Source organism: Columba livia, chromosome 1 (assembly GCF_036013475.1).
Source record: "Columba livia isolate bColLiv1 breed racing homer chromosome 1, bColLiv1.pat.W.v2, whole genome shotgun sequence".
Lineage (NCBI taxonomy): Eukaryota > Metazoa > Chordata > Aves > Columbiformes > Columbidae > Columba > Columba livia.
The window spans coordinates 66,695,070-66,710,370 of NC_088602.1; the positions used below are offsets into that span (position 1 = coordinate 66,695,070).

A 15,301-nucleotide genomic window follows, 5' to 3' on the forward strand; every position below is an offset into this window, starting at 1 on the left:
AGGGGACCTTCGGGTAGTCATTGCACTTCTCTCTTCAGCGTAATTCTTCTTACTTTTCATCTTTTTGTTATCAGTCCCTTTGATCCTGTCTACTCCTTAAGGACCAGGAGCACCTAACATACTCCCAACTTCCCTTTGGTATAAGAAAACAAGTCAGTTCATCTCTACATCATCTGTAGGGTCAAAACAGCTGGACTGCTACCCATTTTGGGTTGGTCATGGCACAGATGACCAGTTGTAGGCATTATTCTTCCAAGCACGTTTTGGGGGTTGGTAGTTTGTCTCACTTTCTTCTTTAGTAGTTACCTGGAGTTCAAAAGACCTTCCAGGAGCTGAGACACCTTTTACCCTTAGTCTGTGCTAGTCACCATACAATTCAGCAGTTGACAGAGCATTAAAAATAAAATAAATTTTTTAAAAAAGTTTTCTAGACATGAAAACAAACTTTGCCCACTCAGACTGCCCTAAAACGTTAATCAAAACCCAAATACAGGGAATACAAGATAACGACAAAAACTGAAATCCTGGAGGAGAACACAGGATTTCAGAATGTCCTAATGGTGACTCCCACTGCCAGGAGAGGACAAACTCCAGAATCGAGCACCCTGTGCCAAGAACACTAAACAAGTAACAATTTTTTGTTTAAAACTGAGAGCTGAAGTTGGCAAAAGGACTGTAGCTGCTGTAAATGTCACTTGTGTGTGAAAGACAGAGGTAGCCAGTTACGCCATTAGTACCCAAAGCATTTAAGGCTTTATAGATCAAATGCAGCTTAAAGAAGGGATTAGATCTGGCAGGCAGTGAAGATCATGCAGTCCAGGTGGAACGTGCTTTCTGCCTGGGAAATTCCCCTTCTAAGCAGGCAGCTATGCCCTGCTCCAGCTGTAATGTCCAAACAGATTTCAAGTGTAAGACTCACTGCAAGCCTCAGGTTAAGAAAGAAGCCAATGTCTCCAATGAAACCCCAAATCAATTGTCCCAGGTGATAATGAACATTCGTGCAAGCAATCAAATGCATTTGTGTCCTTGTTTGTGTGTGCATCCAGAAAATGCTGAAGACATTACAAGGCCTGAGGAGCAAAACGCAGTTATCTCTAATTCAGACAAGCTGACATATTATTTGCAGTTCCTTCCACTTGCTTTTCCCCATTGGTTAATCATTGTTCAACATTTGCCTGAACCAGGGTAGCTAGATCTTGTTTGAGTCGCAGTACACCACAGCTGCTGGATAACTCATTCAGCTGTCCCAGGGAAGAATCAGACATACAATCGACAACCCCACATCTCCTGCTATTAACAGTCCCATGCACAAGCAGAGATGGAGGGTTGGTGTCTCACTGCAATGCAATGATTGCCAGACATCGGCTCATAGAGAATGTAGAAAAGGGAGGAGCAGAAGCACCTAACAGTGATGCCCAATAAGCTGTGCATGACTACGCAATGCTAACTTTTCTCCTTCTTTGTGGAAGACATGTTGCTCCTTTTGAAGATAAGGTGGCTCATTCTTTTAATGTACTTGGCTTCCTCCATCCCCTACAAAGACGGCTTCTTGCTTTGGACCTACTGGTGAAACCCCATTCCTCTTTCTCATCTCTAACATCAGCTCTGGTCAAAGACAGGTCAGTGGAAGGCTAAAGTAGATGGGCTACTGTCATTACCCAGCACTGCAAAATTTATCATCCAGTTTCTTCCTATGCTGTTGATTTATCTGACTGAAAGTTGAATTAAAATTGAGGTACAGTGTGATAAACCAGAACTGATAAACCTTTCTTGGGGACCGGGTCATGTGTAGCTCAATCTGACATGTGCCTATTTCTGTCTTTGTGACAGGATAGCTGGACTCCAGACAACAACATGACTGAACGCTTTGACTGCCACCACTGCAAAGAGTCCCTGTTTGGTAAGAAGTACATCCTCAAGGAGGACAGCCCCTACTGCGTGAAATGCTATGAGAACCTTTATTCCAACACGTGCGAGGAATGCAAGAAACCTATAGGTGCTGACTGCAAGGTATGCCAATGTCTTGTTACAAAGATCTTGAAAGAGTAGCCTGGATAGATCTGAGACATGGTGCCATCACCTGGAAGAATCCAGTTTTACAGCTACTTAGGGATTTAGTTTGGTGGGAGAGCATCTTTTCTTTACCCCCGTATCTGCTTTTCACCACTTCACTTGGAAAATCCTTTTTATCAAGCATGTTATAATAACAGAAGTGGAAGAACACCCCTCTCTTCCTGTAAGGCATAGAATGATCTGATCACCTGACATTGTAAAGTATCTCTAACTCATTAGGAGAGACCAGCTGAGATCTGGAAAGGTGGCAGATGGTTTTGTCTACCTTAGGGTCAGGGGGAACTAAGCCACTGCTGGCTTTGCAGTGACCACAACTCAGTTGTCATCGAGAGACAAGACATGCTAAAGAAAAACTGCCAACTCCTGGACCACAAAAGTCTGACAAAAGTTGACCCACATAATAAGTCAGAACACAGAATAATTAGCCTTTTAAATACAGAATGATAGTGTGGTCTAACTACAGATTGCAAACGAGAGTGCAGAGGCCTTGCATGCTTGAGCTATTTTATGACTGCACCACATGGAAACATCTACATGATACAAATGTGACCACCTGCATTTCTTTTAAACTAACCAAAACAACTGGAGTTCATACCAGTTTTACTCTGACTGAATGAATATAGATGATATTTGAGCCATTCAGTGAAGGGTTTGGTGGGCTGCTACAGATAAGACTTCATCCAATATGCGTTCTCCTTGCACAAAACTGACCTGTTTGAAGCTGACCAAGAGTTTCACTGGGAAATTGAGTTTGCACTAGAGCAGCAATCTGCATTGCATGGCCATGGGATTCTTGACTGGTATGAGGTCTGATGTTTGATTTGCTGCATTGCTCATCCAAACCTCTGGAAAAAACAATTAGTCACTATTATTGATACTACCACCCTATCACTAGTTCAGATATATAAAAATATATGCTGACTCAGATTGGGAAAAATTAATGTCTCATGTCTTCCAAACTGATCTATCTCACCCTCATGGCAAATCATTAGCAAAGCCACTTTCAGAAGCATTAAAAAGGTGAGAATGTTTCACCATCATGACAGGGAACTGGCAATAATCTGTAAGAGGGTATAAAACTGCCAGCTTTCCTACAGCTCATAAATATTCAGATTAGAGAAGAGATACAGCTGGTCTGACCTGAAAAAGCAAAATACTTCTGCCCCATTCCAGAATGGGCTTTTGTTTTAAGGTCTCTTTCTAATCCCCTGAGAAGATATTTCCATGTGTTGATATTCAAGAATTTAAAAACTTGGACCAGCTTCAACAAATCCTGGACAAAGTATTCAGGAATTAATCAAGCTGAACTTTTCAACTCAGATTTATGGATTTAGGGAGTGTGGGTGTTATTCGATATACTGCTTTTCTGTACTTTTAGGCAATACACACTCTAATAGTAGATAGAAACAAAACCCCCTAATTGTCTGCAATATAGGAATATTTTATATATGTAAAGGACCAGAACTATATGTGGAAAACACAACTATAAATAGTAAACAAAGATTTCTTAAAGAGCTATAAAGTGTGCCAGAAACAAATGTGTCCTTTTTTGTTTCTGTGAGTGCTGTTTGTGCCTGTCTATACTTTATGCTGCAGCTTTTGAATGTGTTGACCAATTTTAACCAAATTCTGACGGATGGACAAAAGCTGTGAACTTACATTCCTACAGACTCTCTGGAAAAAAAATGTGGTTGAGTAGAAAAAGAGATCCTATTAATGTCCCACTGAGAGGAAAACTAGAGTAATTTTTCAACGACAGAAATAGACACCAGAGAATACATTTGAGAGAGTCCTTGTAAGTGCCTCAGCCACAAGATAAGTTTCAGTCAAAGCTTGTGCACAGGGTGGCTGAGCATAATTCAACCCTGAAACACAAAGTCACAAGAAATTATGCTTCTGCTCCTCATTAAACCATATATGCTCATAAGTACATAAACATATAATAAAAATACACATATATACATACACAGACACATATGTATTTATATATATATATATCTATCTTTGTACACATTGCGCTTCTGTTTTCCCCTGAACAAAAGAAGACGAAAGGTACTGTGTTTAGGAATAAAGCCAGTATGTTTACTGCATGTACAAAATAGACTCCATATTTATTTGTATGTTCTGACATAGCCTTCACACAGCTGTAAAATTTGGAACTAAAACCTAATGGAGTGACAGTGTTAACAGAAAGGGTCACATCCAGGCCTCTGCATCTTGCAGAGACACCCATATTCACATCCACATTATAACCTGAAAAGCTCCACCTAGCTGTCACCTCAGATCCTCCTTTGCAAGTCCCTTCTCAGCCACCTTCTGCACAGAGTGCTGAACTGAGAACCCAGCTGCAGTTGAGATGTTTCTATTTTCACCCTGCGAAGAATTTCCTTCTTGAAGATGGCTATATAGCCTATGGATGTTTCTTAGGACTTGCAAAATATGAGATTAACAACTAGGATTAAATTTGGAGCTCCTGATTCTTAAAAGAGTGCAAAACAAGAATTAGCTCTGATAGCAACTCACATACTTATTGGTCTGGGTGAAAATTACTGTACAAAACCAACCAACCAAACAAGCAAGAAGACTCTTCTCTTATTGGTCAAAAACAACTCTCCTACCAGCCGTCCCAGTTAAAAGCAGCCCTCCCATAGCTGAAAGGGTTACACCAAAGTAAGACAGGTGTTAACAGGAAGACAGACAGCTCTCCCTCTCTGACACTACTGTAGTGTATCAGCACTGGTGCACAGCATCATAGAATGGTTTGGGTTGGGACCTTAAAGATCGTCTAGTTCCAATCCCGCTCCCATGCCAACAGCTTCCACTGCACCAGGTTTCCAATGCCTCATCCAATCTGACCTTGAATACTCCCAAGGATGGGTATTCTACAGCTTCTCTGGGCAGCCCATTCCTGTGCTTCACCACCTTCCTAGCGAAGCATTTCTTCCTTATATTTAATCTAAATCTACCCTCCTTCAGTTTAAAGCCATTACCCCTTGTCCTGTTACTACATGCCTTTGTAAAAAGTTCCTCTCCAACTTTTTTGTAGGCATCACTTTAGGTACTAGAAGGCTGCTGTAAGCTCTCTCAACTCTCACCCAAGTTGAACTTAAGCCTGCTCAGACTCTGGTAATACTCCAATTTTGACAGCACTAGGCTCTGAGAGGGTCAAACTGATGCCAGATTTTCACTTTCTGTTTTAGCTACAGCACAAAGATCCCATAAGACAAACTGTCCTGAAAACAAGCTTTCTTTGAATTAAAATCAGGAGATAATTTGCTTCACTAGCTTTCAATCTTCCTATGGTAATTGATGGGTAACTGCAAATGTAACTGAGTAATAACCAATCTATTTTAAAGAATGACAACATGTGCCTGAATGACACCTTTGGACTTAGGCCATTTCATTAACTGTAAACAATTCTAGCTGATGTTTATGAAACTTTCACAGGCAGATTAAAAGTGTCATAAATTGAGTGGCAGGGGGCACTGGCAGGCAGTAGAAAAACGCAATGCTATTTCTCTCACAGCTATGACACATTATCCATTTGCCAACAGGTTCTGAACAAAATTTGCTCCTTCTAAAAAGAACTGGCATTTCTTTGACTACATCCCAGTTGAACTCTCACCAGACCTACAGTTTCACGCTTCTTTCTGGAAATCCATCCATCATGTTCTCATTTGCTTAACTGTTGAAGTATGACTTTTGGTTGATTTTGGCTTTTTTAATAGTTTCCTTGCAGGGCCTATGGCACAGAAACCATCACAAATACAGGAAATACCTACAGTAATCCAGTGTTTAATGCAGTCCACAAGTTGGCCTTGGCAAGCAGGACGGGGTGCAAACTCTCTGCAAAATGTGAGAATGAAATGAAAAGGAGATTGTGAGATAAATCTACAATGTCAGCACACAGGCCAAACATGAATCAAAAGGGTTGGTCTTGCACTCAAACTAAACAAAAAAATAAAGCCTCTAGTAATGTGGGTAAGGGAAAAATGGTTGTTTTCCGAATTTTTAATATTTAAACCCTTTCCTGAGAGGCAGCACTTTTTCAGTGCATTACTGAACATCAGACTAGTTGTTGTGAAGTGGAATGGTAAAAGAAACAGACACCTCCATCTCTTCCCACATGATTAAGGTTCTGGCTTCAGTACATTATATCACATATTTTCACCCTTTCTAAACATACTTTCCATAGGGAAGTATTAGTCTAGCATATTTAAACATTTTGCTACAGTGTGTGTACGGCTAAAATCTGCACAGCATTTTGTTGTCATACCCCATTTCCTCTGCTCAGCCTTCTGAAAAGAGCATTGTGGCAAGCATATAAAGTTACTCTCCTGGTAATAATCTCTCTAATCTCCTTCCTGTTGGGTCCCTGCTGAAAGCCAATTCAGAAGAAAAGGTAATACAAAATGGCTTAAGTTTACATAGATTTATAAAGCCAGAGTAGAAGACAATACAGTTGCAGGATATGAGGAGTCTGTGCTTAACCCAGTTACCTGGTAACTCTAGTCTTGGTGCTCTATTAGTTTAAAAAAAATAAAGTAGTCATCAGCAGTCCCATCCTAGAGGCCAATGCTGGTTCAAAACTATACAGAACTATGGAGGAACTATCAAACGCGATTGTGCCAATGTCAAAAACAGTTATCTTGACAAAGTTTTCTTTGGGAAGGAAATAAGGAAAATAAGTGAAAATGAAATTGCTTGAAAAGCACATAATGGCTTTTCAAACCATAAATTTCAAACCCATTTCGCAAGGGATAATCTTTTGGATACAAGTGTTTTGGATACAAATAGGATCTGCATTAAGTTTTGCTTGCATCATATTCTCACAGTCAGTTATCTGTGTGCAAAGCACCTCCACTTGGCCAACTCGCTGACATCTGAGAAACATCCCAGGATTCACTGCTCGTTTGCTTGTCCCAAAGCACGCTGAGCAGGAATTTTCAGCTGAGATTGATTCTCAGATCAGGCTGAGAAAAGCACCCATTCAAATTTGAGTCATTTCAGAGACTGCTAATCTGGTTAGTTTTTATCTTCAAATGAAACCAGGCAAGGGAAGGATTATTTTCCATGCTGAAAAGAAATGCAACGAAATAAAGTGTTAAATATTTCTCCCTACAAATTCTGCTGCAGAATTTATTGCAGCTCTGCAGAGAGGCATTGCCTTTCTTCTCTTTTCACTAGCAGAACATCTGGAACTGGTCTGGAGCTCTCTGCACTTCAGCTGCAAAATTGAGTGCAGCACAGACTGTGTCCATGAGCACCTGTGGGCATGCATCTCTATAGATGTAAACACTGTTCCACTTATTAAACGTCAATCCATGGTAGTTCTTCAGTCTCTTATCTGTTCTTCTGTGTGCTTTATCTAACAAGAGCACGTGGCTGTTAGCTTTCATAGACGGATGCACAGATCAATTGCAAAAAGAGTCATTCTCCAAAATTCTTTTAGGCAACATCAGAAGCTGCATTTAAAACTATAGTTAAAATATATAGCACTGGGGACTGATTTCCCTCAGGCTGCATAAAGTGGCTGGGAAGTCATGCTTATCGATATTTTAATGTTACACTCCAGTTCTGAGTCCATAATGGTAATTTTCTCTATTAGTTCTTCCTGGAAATCTACGCAATAAATGGGAATTAGTTGTATATCACTTGTACCTTCTGATGGGTGAGTGTCACGAGGACAGAGCCAGGCTCTTCTCAGTGACAACCAATGATAGGACAAGGGGTAATGGGTACAAACTGGAACACAAGAGGTTCCACTTAAATTTGAGAAGAAACTTCCCAGTGAGGGTAACAGAACACTGGAACATGCTGCCCAGGGCGGGTTGTGGAGTCTCCTTCTCTGGAGACATTCAAAACCCCCATGGACACATTCCTGTGTAGGCTCATCTAGGTGTTCCTGCTCCAGCAGGGGTATTGGACTAGATGATCTTTCAAGGTCCTTCCCAATCCCTGACATTCTTTGATAGAACAGATTTATTCAGGTTACAATTAGCTAGTGTAACCTAGAGCTCACAGACAGAGTAAACTTAATGCTCTTCTAGTTTAACTGAGGACCAGCCTAATGGTCAGACAAGCCTGAAGTCAGCTTTGCACATACAACTTCTCCAGCTTAGAATCTGTTCCAGATCAATACAGCCACAGCCTATGTACAAGCCAAGGGCTAAAGTTAGATACACAACACACCAAAGCAGACCGAAGCTGATCTCTGGTGACTTTATTACACTGATCTAAGAACAACCATGATGCAGAAACTGTTTGATCAGTACCCTGGACTTCCTTGCTTCAGATGTGACCTATTCAGAGAGAGAAGAAAATATCCATTTCATCAGTCTAATAATCCGCTGCAGGCATGTCAAAGCCAGACATCTTAGACTCCCTCTACATTTCATGACAATGTCTGTTATAATCACCTAACGCAGCTAAAGGTCATTCAAGTCAGTCTGTATCTTAGGTACTTTGGGTTGTGCCATGATGAAATATCTGCTGCTTTCACCACAGCTAGTGTCTATGCAAGCTTGCCATCATAACTGACTCAAGAATTAAACCTTTCATCATTGACAATCCTTGTCTTAAATACTCCTCTTCTAAAAGGCGCACACTTTCTCCAGGATATAATTTTATTGATAACACAAGGCAGAACACATGCAAGTATCAGCGTATGAATTTTGGAGATTAAAAAAATAGCTTACAGAGTATTGCCAAAGGAGGAGAAAGGCAGCGAGTGGAAAAGACACCAGATCTGTTGTCATTCTATTTTCTAGCAGGAAAATTTCACATTTTGGGCGGTATGTTGTATTTTGCTGCCGAAAATTCTATTCCCCTCTGAGATCAGATTTACATTATTCAGCATCATTTAAATAAAAGGAAAAAAAATTAAATAACTTCCAAAGAAGGTGGGGTTTGTTGTTTTTTTTTTTTCATCATCTTACTCTTAGAAAAGATGAAAATGTTGAAGTCAGAAGTCTGGGTTGTTTCAAAAAGAGTTAGCTGAAATGAACAGACAAACTGAATACACACCTGTCTGAAAGCTGTGAAGTAGGAAGCATAGATGTTCTGTCTCAGAGCGCAGTCACCCAGGTGAAGGACACGTTGGGTACCAACTGTTACTCATGGAGACTGAAGAATTGTAGGTGAGTAGCACAGATGTCCAAACAAAATTCTTTGTTGCACAGTCAAATTCTGACTGAAGTTACTATAATTTAAGAAGTTACCACATATCAGCTGAGCTAGGCAAAATTATTTCAGTGTTTCCTGTTAGCTATTTACGACAACAAGGCTCCTGCAGACATAAAGCATATTTATTTTAGGCTAACCTAAATACACAGAATCTTTTGATTGCTCTGGGCTACGACTGCACATGTGGAGTTACCTATGATTGTACTGACACACAGAATATTAGGCCAGGTTGTTTAAACACTTTGTGATGCTTCAATTTACACAATTAAAAAAAATCTGATATTCTACAACCCATTCTTTTTCTTCAGATAACCAGCTTAATTCAGTGCTTGTAATTATCACATAGTGGAACTTGAGCTAAAACCTGATACATTATTTCTGCTGAATTTTTATACTCCCCATTCATGACAATACTAGCCCATCATCCTCCCACCTCAAACCAAAGGGGTAGACACCCTTTCTTGTAATGACCTAAGCTTTGTTTTCTTGGAAGTCCAAAGACAAGTGTTCAAGTGTTACATAATTAGGCCACCTTAATTAAAATCTTAAAAGGCACAAGCCATCCCCTTAGGTCACAATTTTTAGGACTCTCTTTTGTTTTGTTTTTTAATAATAAAAATAGCAATGCAGAGATTATTTTAAATAGTCTGATGCCCATGGTAATCCATTGGCTAGCGTGTTCTGGATCACCAGCTGCAGGTTCAATGTGGTCTCATCTTTCTGTCTGATCCACATTTGAAACATCAGTAAATAAAAACACAAGAGTCAGTAAAATTAAGTCACAGTGGGGAAAAAAAAGGAACAGAGATCAGACCAATTCTGCCTTTGGTGTAAATCTGTTGAACTGAATAAATACCAGAAAGTAATTGGGAAAAGGATTTTTGTGCACGAATGAAGAGTTTCGAAGTGGCCTAGAAATCAACAATAGCCAAGACAAATAAGGAAAGTCTATTATATCTATAAGGTTAACAGCTTTTAATCTAACTCGGAAATGTGACTTTATTCTCAAAGGAAATACCTAAATGAAATTAGCTGTTCCTCTGCCGCATACAAAAAATTAAGGTTACTTTGAACTGAAAAAGCGTCAATAGTTGTCATGAGCTCTTCTCGGTAATCACAGCAAAATAAGTTCACCTCCATCAGAACGTCTTGTTTTCTTAAGCTGTGCAAATCAGCTCCTGGCCGTGGTTCAGATTTGGATGTGCTTTACATTCTCTGAGCTTCAGTTGTGCAAATTGTTTATTCTGCTTACTCTGTGGTTTTGGATTCCTACAGGATCTGTCTTACAAGGACCGTCACTGGCACGAAACCTGCTTCCACTGCTTCCAGTGCAAGAATTCATTGGTGGACAAACCTTTTGCTGCAAAAGAAGAACATCTACTTTGTACTGATTGCTACTCCAACGAATACTCTTCCAAATGCAATGAGTGCAAGAAGACTATTATGCCAGGTAAGGATGCTCACTTTTTGGACTAAGAAAAGATAAGGCCAAATATCAAGTCCAAAATCAGCAACGTTTGTGACAAAGTTTTTCCTTCACTACCTCTGATAAATCCAAGTGAACTCTGGAAAATGCAGTTTATGGTGCATTCTAAGTCATTTCCATGACCTGAACACATAATTTTCATAATGGATAATGATAAAAGTGTTGTTTGTATGAAGTGGATTACTCTTGAAAATTAGTAATTACTTCATTTAGCATTTTTATTAATGGGATTTATAATATGCTATTGCAGTATTTGTTAAAAGGCTTTTGATGGCTGGACAACCAAAACTGATTTTTATGTCCAATCCCAACTTTGTACTCTGTCTTGAGTGGCTTCCACTGCTTGAAGATCAGAGGCAGCTTGCAAATTTAACAGCTTACTTAATTCATGATTTTCCTTTTTATGTATTTACTCTAAATTTAGCTCCTCCAATAAAAATGAAAAATTGGTCAAAGTGCCTCTAAGGTCTTTCTTGAGTGTGAAGATATGAAGAAACAGGAAAGAGCTATTTTCTTTTTCAACATGAAACACGAGTTTATAGTAATAGATTGCTAAAACTTCATCTGCTCTTGTCAACAGTATAGCATTCTGTGATGATTTGAGGGCTTAAAGTGGAAGGAATATTGGTCCAGACATAAAATATTAAAAGGCAATTTGAAGAATCTACATGCGTGCTCCATAATGATTACTAGTTACTTTTTTCAGTAAATTTTTTCCTTGGCTGGTTCTGACATTAGTTGTCTTAGACAAAAGCTGAAAACCTCAATGCTGTGCACCTAAGGTGCAAAAATGAGGGCCTGACCATATTTAAAAGCATATAGCCCTATTAATTCATGATTGAGTTTATGCACCTCCTTCTATCATTCCATGTGCACCCGTTTTTACCAATACAGCACTAACAACTAGCATGTTTGGTAATAGCCAGTGGTAGTTTTAAAGCTGAAACTACATATATGTATGTATTTTTAAGATTGCTCATCAAATTCATCCTCATGATCAGTGAGCTTATTTACCCAGTGGATCTCTCTTTACCTATTATGCCAGCTACGGATTGATAGGTACTAATGGAGGCTGGATTCAGCGACCCAGAGAATACCTTCTTCTATTATAATCTGAAACAGAAGAAATCAATTTTTATGAAACTTTACAACCACCAAGTGGTCTTTAGCTGCTTACTCAAGATAGCCATGATGTCACCACATTCAGAAAGCAGTACAGCCAGCATGTATTTTCTACTTACCCAGCACACCATATTAGTAGAGGAGCTACATCAGAGCACTATGATCACCAACTGAAGCATAATTCATTTTGAAAGAACCAGCAAGTGGCTGGATACCCTTTATGGTAACTGTTGATGCTACACTTGCCCTTTGCTCCACTAAATGCACAATTTAGATTTAATAAAGCATTACCATGACAAGCCCATTAAATACTATAGTAATTACAAGCTTGATCTTGTAGTCCTTCTGCAAACTAAACTCCCACTGACTTCAGCCCTGCAGTGAACAAACAAGGCTCCCCCTGCCTTGTGTTTCAATGACAACACAACCCCAAAGACAGAACAGCTAAAAATTTGAAAATAAAATTCTAGAGTATTCAAAAAAAAGAAAACAAACCTCCACTTCTCCTTTTTCGGACTGGTGTGCAAGAACATGCAAAGAAATTTGTCCATGCAAGAAGGCATCATACAGTGTGTTGAACCTGTCAAGTGCAGTATCTGTACCCTAAAACTTCATTCTAGAGAAGCATGTTTAGCTCCTAACTGCCGTTCTGCTTTTCAGTAAAGGAGTGATTAAAGAGTTTTGCAACTACAGTTTAAATACAACAGAAGATGGAGAAAAAGGTTCTCTCTTACTCAAGGTTTCAAGAGACAGAAAGACATTTAGGATAGGTGATGGAGAGCTGGAAAACATTGCAAATTTATAGTGGACTTCAACGAGGATAGGAATAGGGACACAGAGCTAATATGAAATAGTTCTTTTTCTCAGGCAGTGATATACTTCATTGGAAAGGGAGGCAAGGAGCAGGTATCTTGCAGTTGTCTGAAAAAGAAACAAAAGGGACCTGGAATGAATGAAGTCAAACTTCAATGAGAAATGGCCTTACCTTCACTCAGCACTATCAGCAGATTTTATTGGTGTCTCACCAATTCCCCAGAATCTTCCTGTGCATTGGAATTCATCATTAACTCTAAAAGGCATCCTAAGCCTTCATTATTGGCAGTAAATGTTTCTCTTTTTTATAGGAGAACCGCTCACTCTCCAAAACTTACAATGATACTCAATACCATGCAGAGCTGGTGGTAACATGAAATAGCCCCCTGCTCACAGCTGCGCTGCTTACTGGCTGACAGCCAGCTGTCAGGCAAACAAGAGCTACAAATCATGTCAGCCTCAGCCAGAAGAAGTTCAGTCGATGCTCTGGTCTCATTACAGGTACTCGGAAGATGGAGTACAAGGGCAACAGCTGGCATGAGACCTGCTTTATCTGCTACCGCTGCCAACAGCCTATTGGGACAAAGAGCTTCATCCCTAAGGACAATCAAAACTTCTGCGTACCCTGCTACGAAAAGCAGTTTGCCATGCAGTGCGTCCAGTGCAAGAAGGTAGTGCTCTTATTTTACTTACCTGAAACCTAAGGGACTGAAGCCCACCTCATTTTATATCCAAGTAGGTAGAATATCTTGTTTTTCTATATGTGTCAGAAAATTCAGCATCAGCTGATTTTAAGAATGATATGATTTCACCTCCCATCCTGCACCAGGAACAGCACTTACTACAGTGAGAATCCTTTCTCAAGGTTAAAGATCTCTTAGTATTGAAAGCATATAGAGAACACATTTTTGAAAACAAAAAAGAGGCCAAACTCTGCATTGGAATAACCTCATTCCGGTATAACACATCATATATCATACACCAAAAATTCCAACTGGAAGATGAGCTAATGCTGATCATATTTAAATATTCTAATGACATTCAAGAGAGATAAGCTTTACACAGAGCAAACATCATTCCTAAAATAAACACTGGTAAACTCAATGTGCTCAGAGTATGACTTTCTAGGCCAAGGACCTTTTATTTGTGAATCTCCTAAAGTCTTTACACAGATTAAAAAAAAAAAAAAATATTTAAAAACAAACTAAACAAAACACAAACAAAAAAACTGTCTCCTTTGTTAAGGAACTAGCACATCTGTTTCCTACGGATATATGCATAGGCAAAACCAATCAAAACTACAGCTACATCTACACTGAACTCCCTTTCCCACTGCCACTCTTTGTGTCCCTTGACCCCCTGCATACCTCCAACCACCACCTGTGCCCACAATACACTGATTTCTCCCATGGGTGCTACCTGCTCATTTGCCCTTCCAGTCAGGCAAAGCTGCAGTCTGGTCAGACATCCCAGCTGGCCAGAAACGCCTCCATCTTTGCTGTTGCACAGGCAAAACCAAACAGGTAAAAGCTAAATTTTTCTTTTAGCCTTTGACCTAAAGTATATCTAGCTACCTTTACTACCCGCACCCATCCATCAATTTTCTGAAGCTTCTAGGAGTTTTGTATCTTAAAAAAATCTGTCTAGCATCCAATTTTAACCACATTTGAGAACAGGCTCAAAAACACTTGGGAAAGAGGCAAAGACACAAATGAATACACGTATTAGGTAGCATGACCACATACAAGTCTGATTCCCAGGGAATCTCTGTTAAGGAAAGAAAAGAAGAAAAATTAAACTGTCTGATTTTACAGCCTTCTTAGGAATAGTCAAAGGGTCCAAAAAGCTTAGTTTGTCTAACATCTGGGGAGCTGTTTTTGTAGGCAACAACTTGTTATAAAACACCAAAGCCCAGAGAAGCAGAAAGCAAAGACTTCAGCTAAAATTTGAAATAACAGTCTTTGCCAAGGAAAGTAACAGGGAAATTGAAACACATGAGGTAGTTCCTTCACCATGAAGAACGGGACAGGCAAAGGAACAGAGATGGACAAATCCTAGCACACACATATGAAAAGCGACATACAAAGATTAGGTTTAAAAACAGTGGACAATTAAGAGTACGACTATACCATACATGGAGAATGAAGTACTTTTAGTATGGGGCTTCTTTGTATAAATCAGGAAATTATAATAAATCACTTGTCTGATTTTCTCAAGGTCAGCTCTAGTGAAAATAATGATTTTGCTGCTGTTAAGCCACCATTCCCTCCTCCCACCCACAAGAACCTCACCACCCTTCCTCTCTACCAAATCAAGATACAAACCTGCGACCCTCAAGGAAACACCTTCTTTCTGTCTTTCCATGAAACAGGCGATCACTACAGGAGGTGTCACTTACCGGGAGCAGCCGTGGCATAAGGAGTGCTTTGTCTGTACTGGATGCAAGAAGCAGTTGTCTGGACAACGCTTTACCTCCAGGGATGAGTTCGCATATTGCCTGAGCTGCTTCTGCAACCTCTATGCTAAAAAGTGTGCTGGATGCACAAACCCAATCAGTGGTAGGTCAGCTTCTTCTAATATTAAAAATTCAATAATTCATTCCAATAACTTGAAAGACTCGAG

General features: G+C 39.7%; 1 protein-coding gene across 12 annotated transcripts in view; it reads left to right on the plus strand.

Annotated features, from left to right (window-relative positions):
• The window catches only part of FHL2 (four and a half LIM domains 2), an 83,899-nt gene that overhangs the window by 66,901 nt on the left and 1,697 nt on the right, over positions 1-15,301 (plus strand). For 9 of the 12 annotated variants that reach the window (XM_021292074.2, XM_005505842.4, XM_065060279.1 and 6 more), the window contains 4 exons: positions 1,831-2,010; positions 10,534-10,708; positions 13,181-13,350; positions 15,051-15,237. In XM_021292074.2, the coding sequence (XP_021147749.1) occupies positions 1,855-2,010; positions 10,534-10,708; positions 13,181-13,350; positions 15,051-15,237 (688 nt within the window). In that variant the 5' untranslated portion in view covers positions 1,831-1,854. The remainder of the gene's footprint in view (positions 1-1,830; positions 2,011-10,533; positions 10,709-13,180; positions 13,351-15,050; positions 15,238-15,301) is intronic. The other 3 variants (XM_021292072.2, XM_021292071.2, XM_021292073.2) reach the window with 1 other exon arrangement.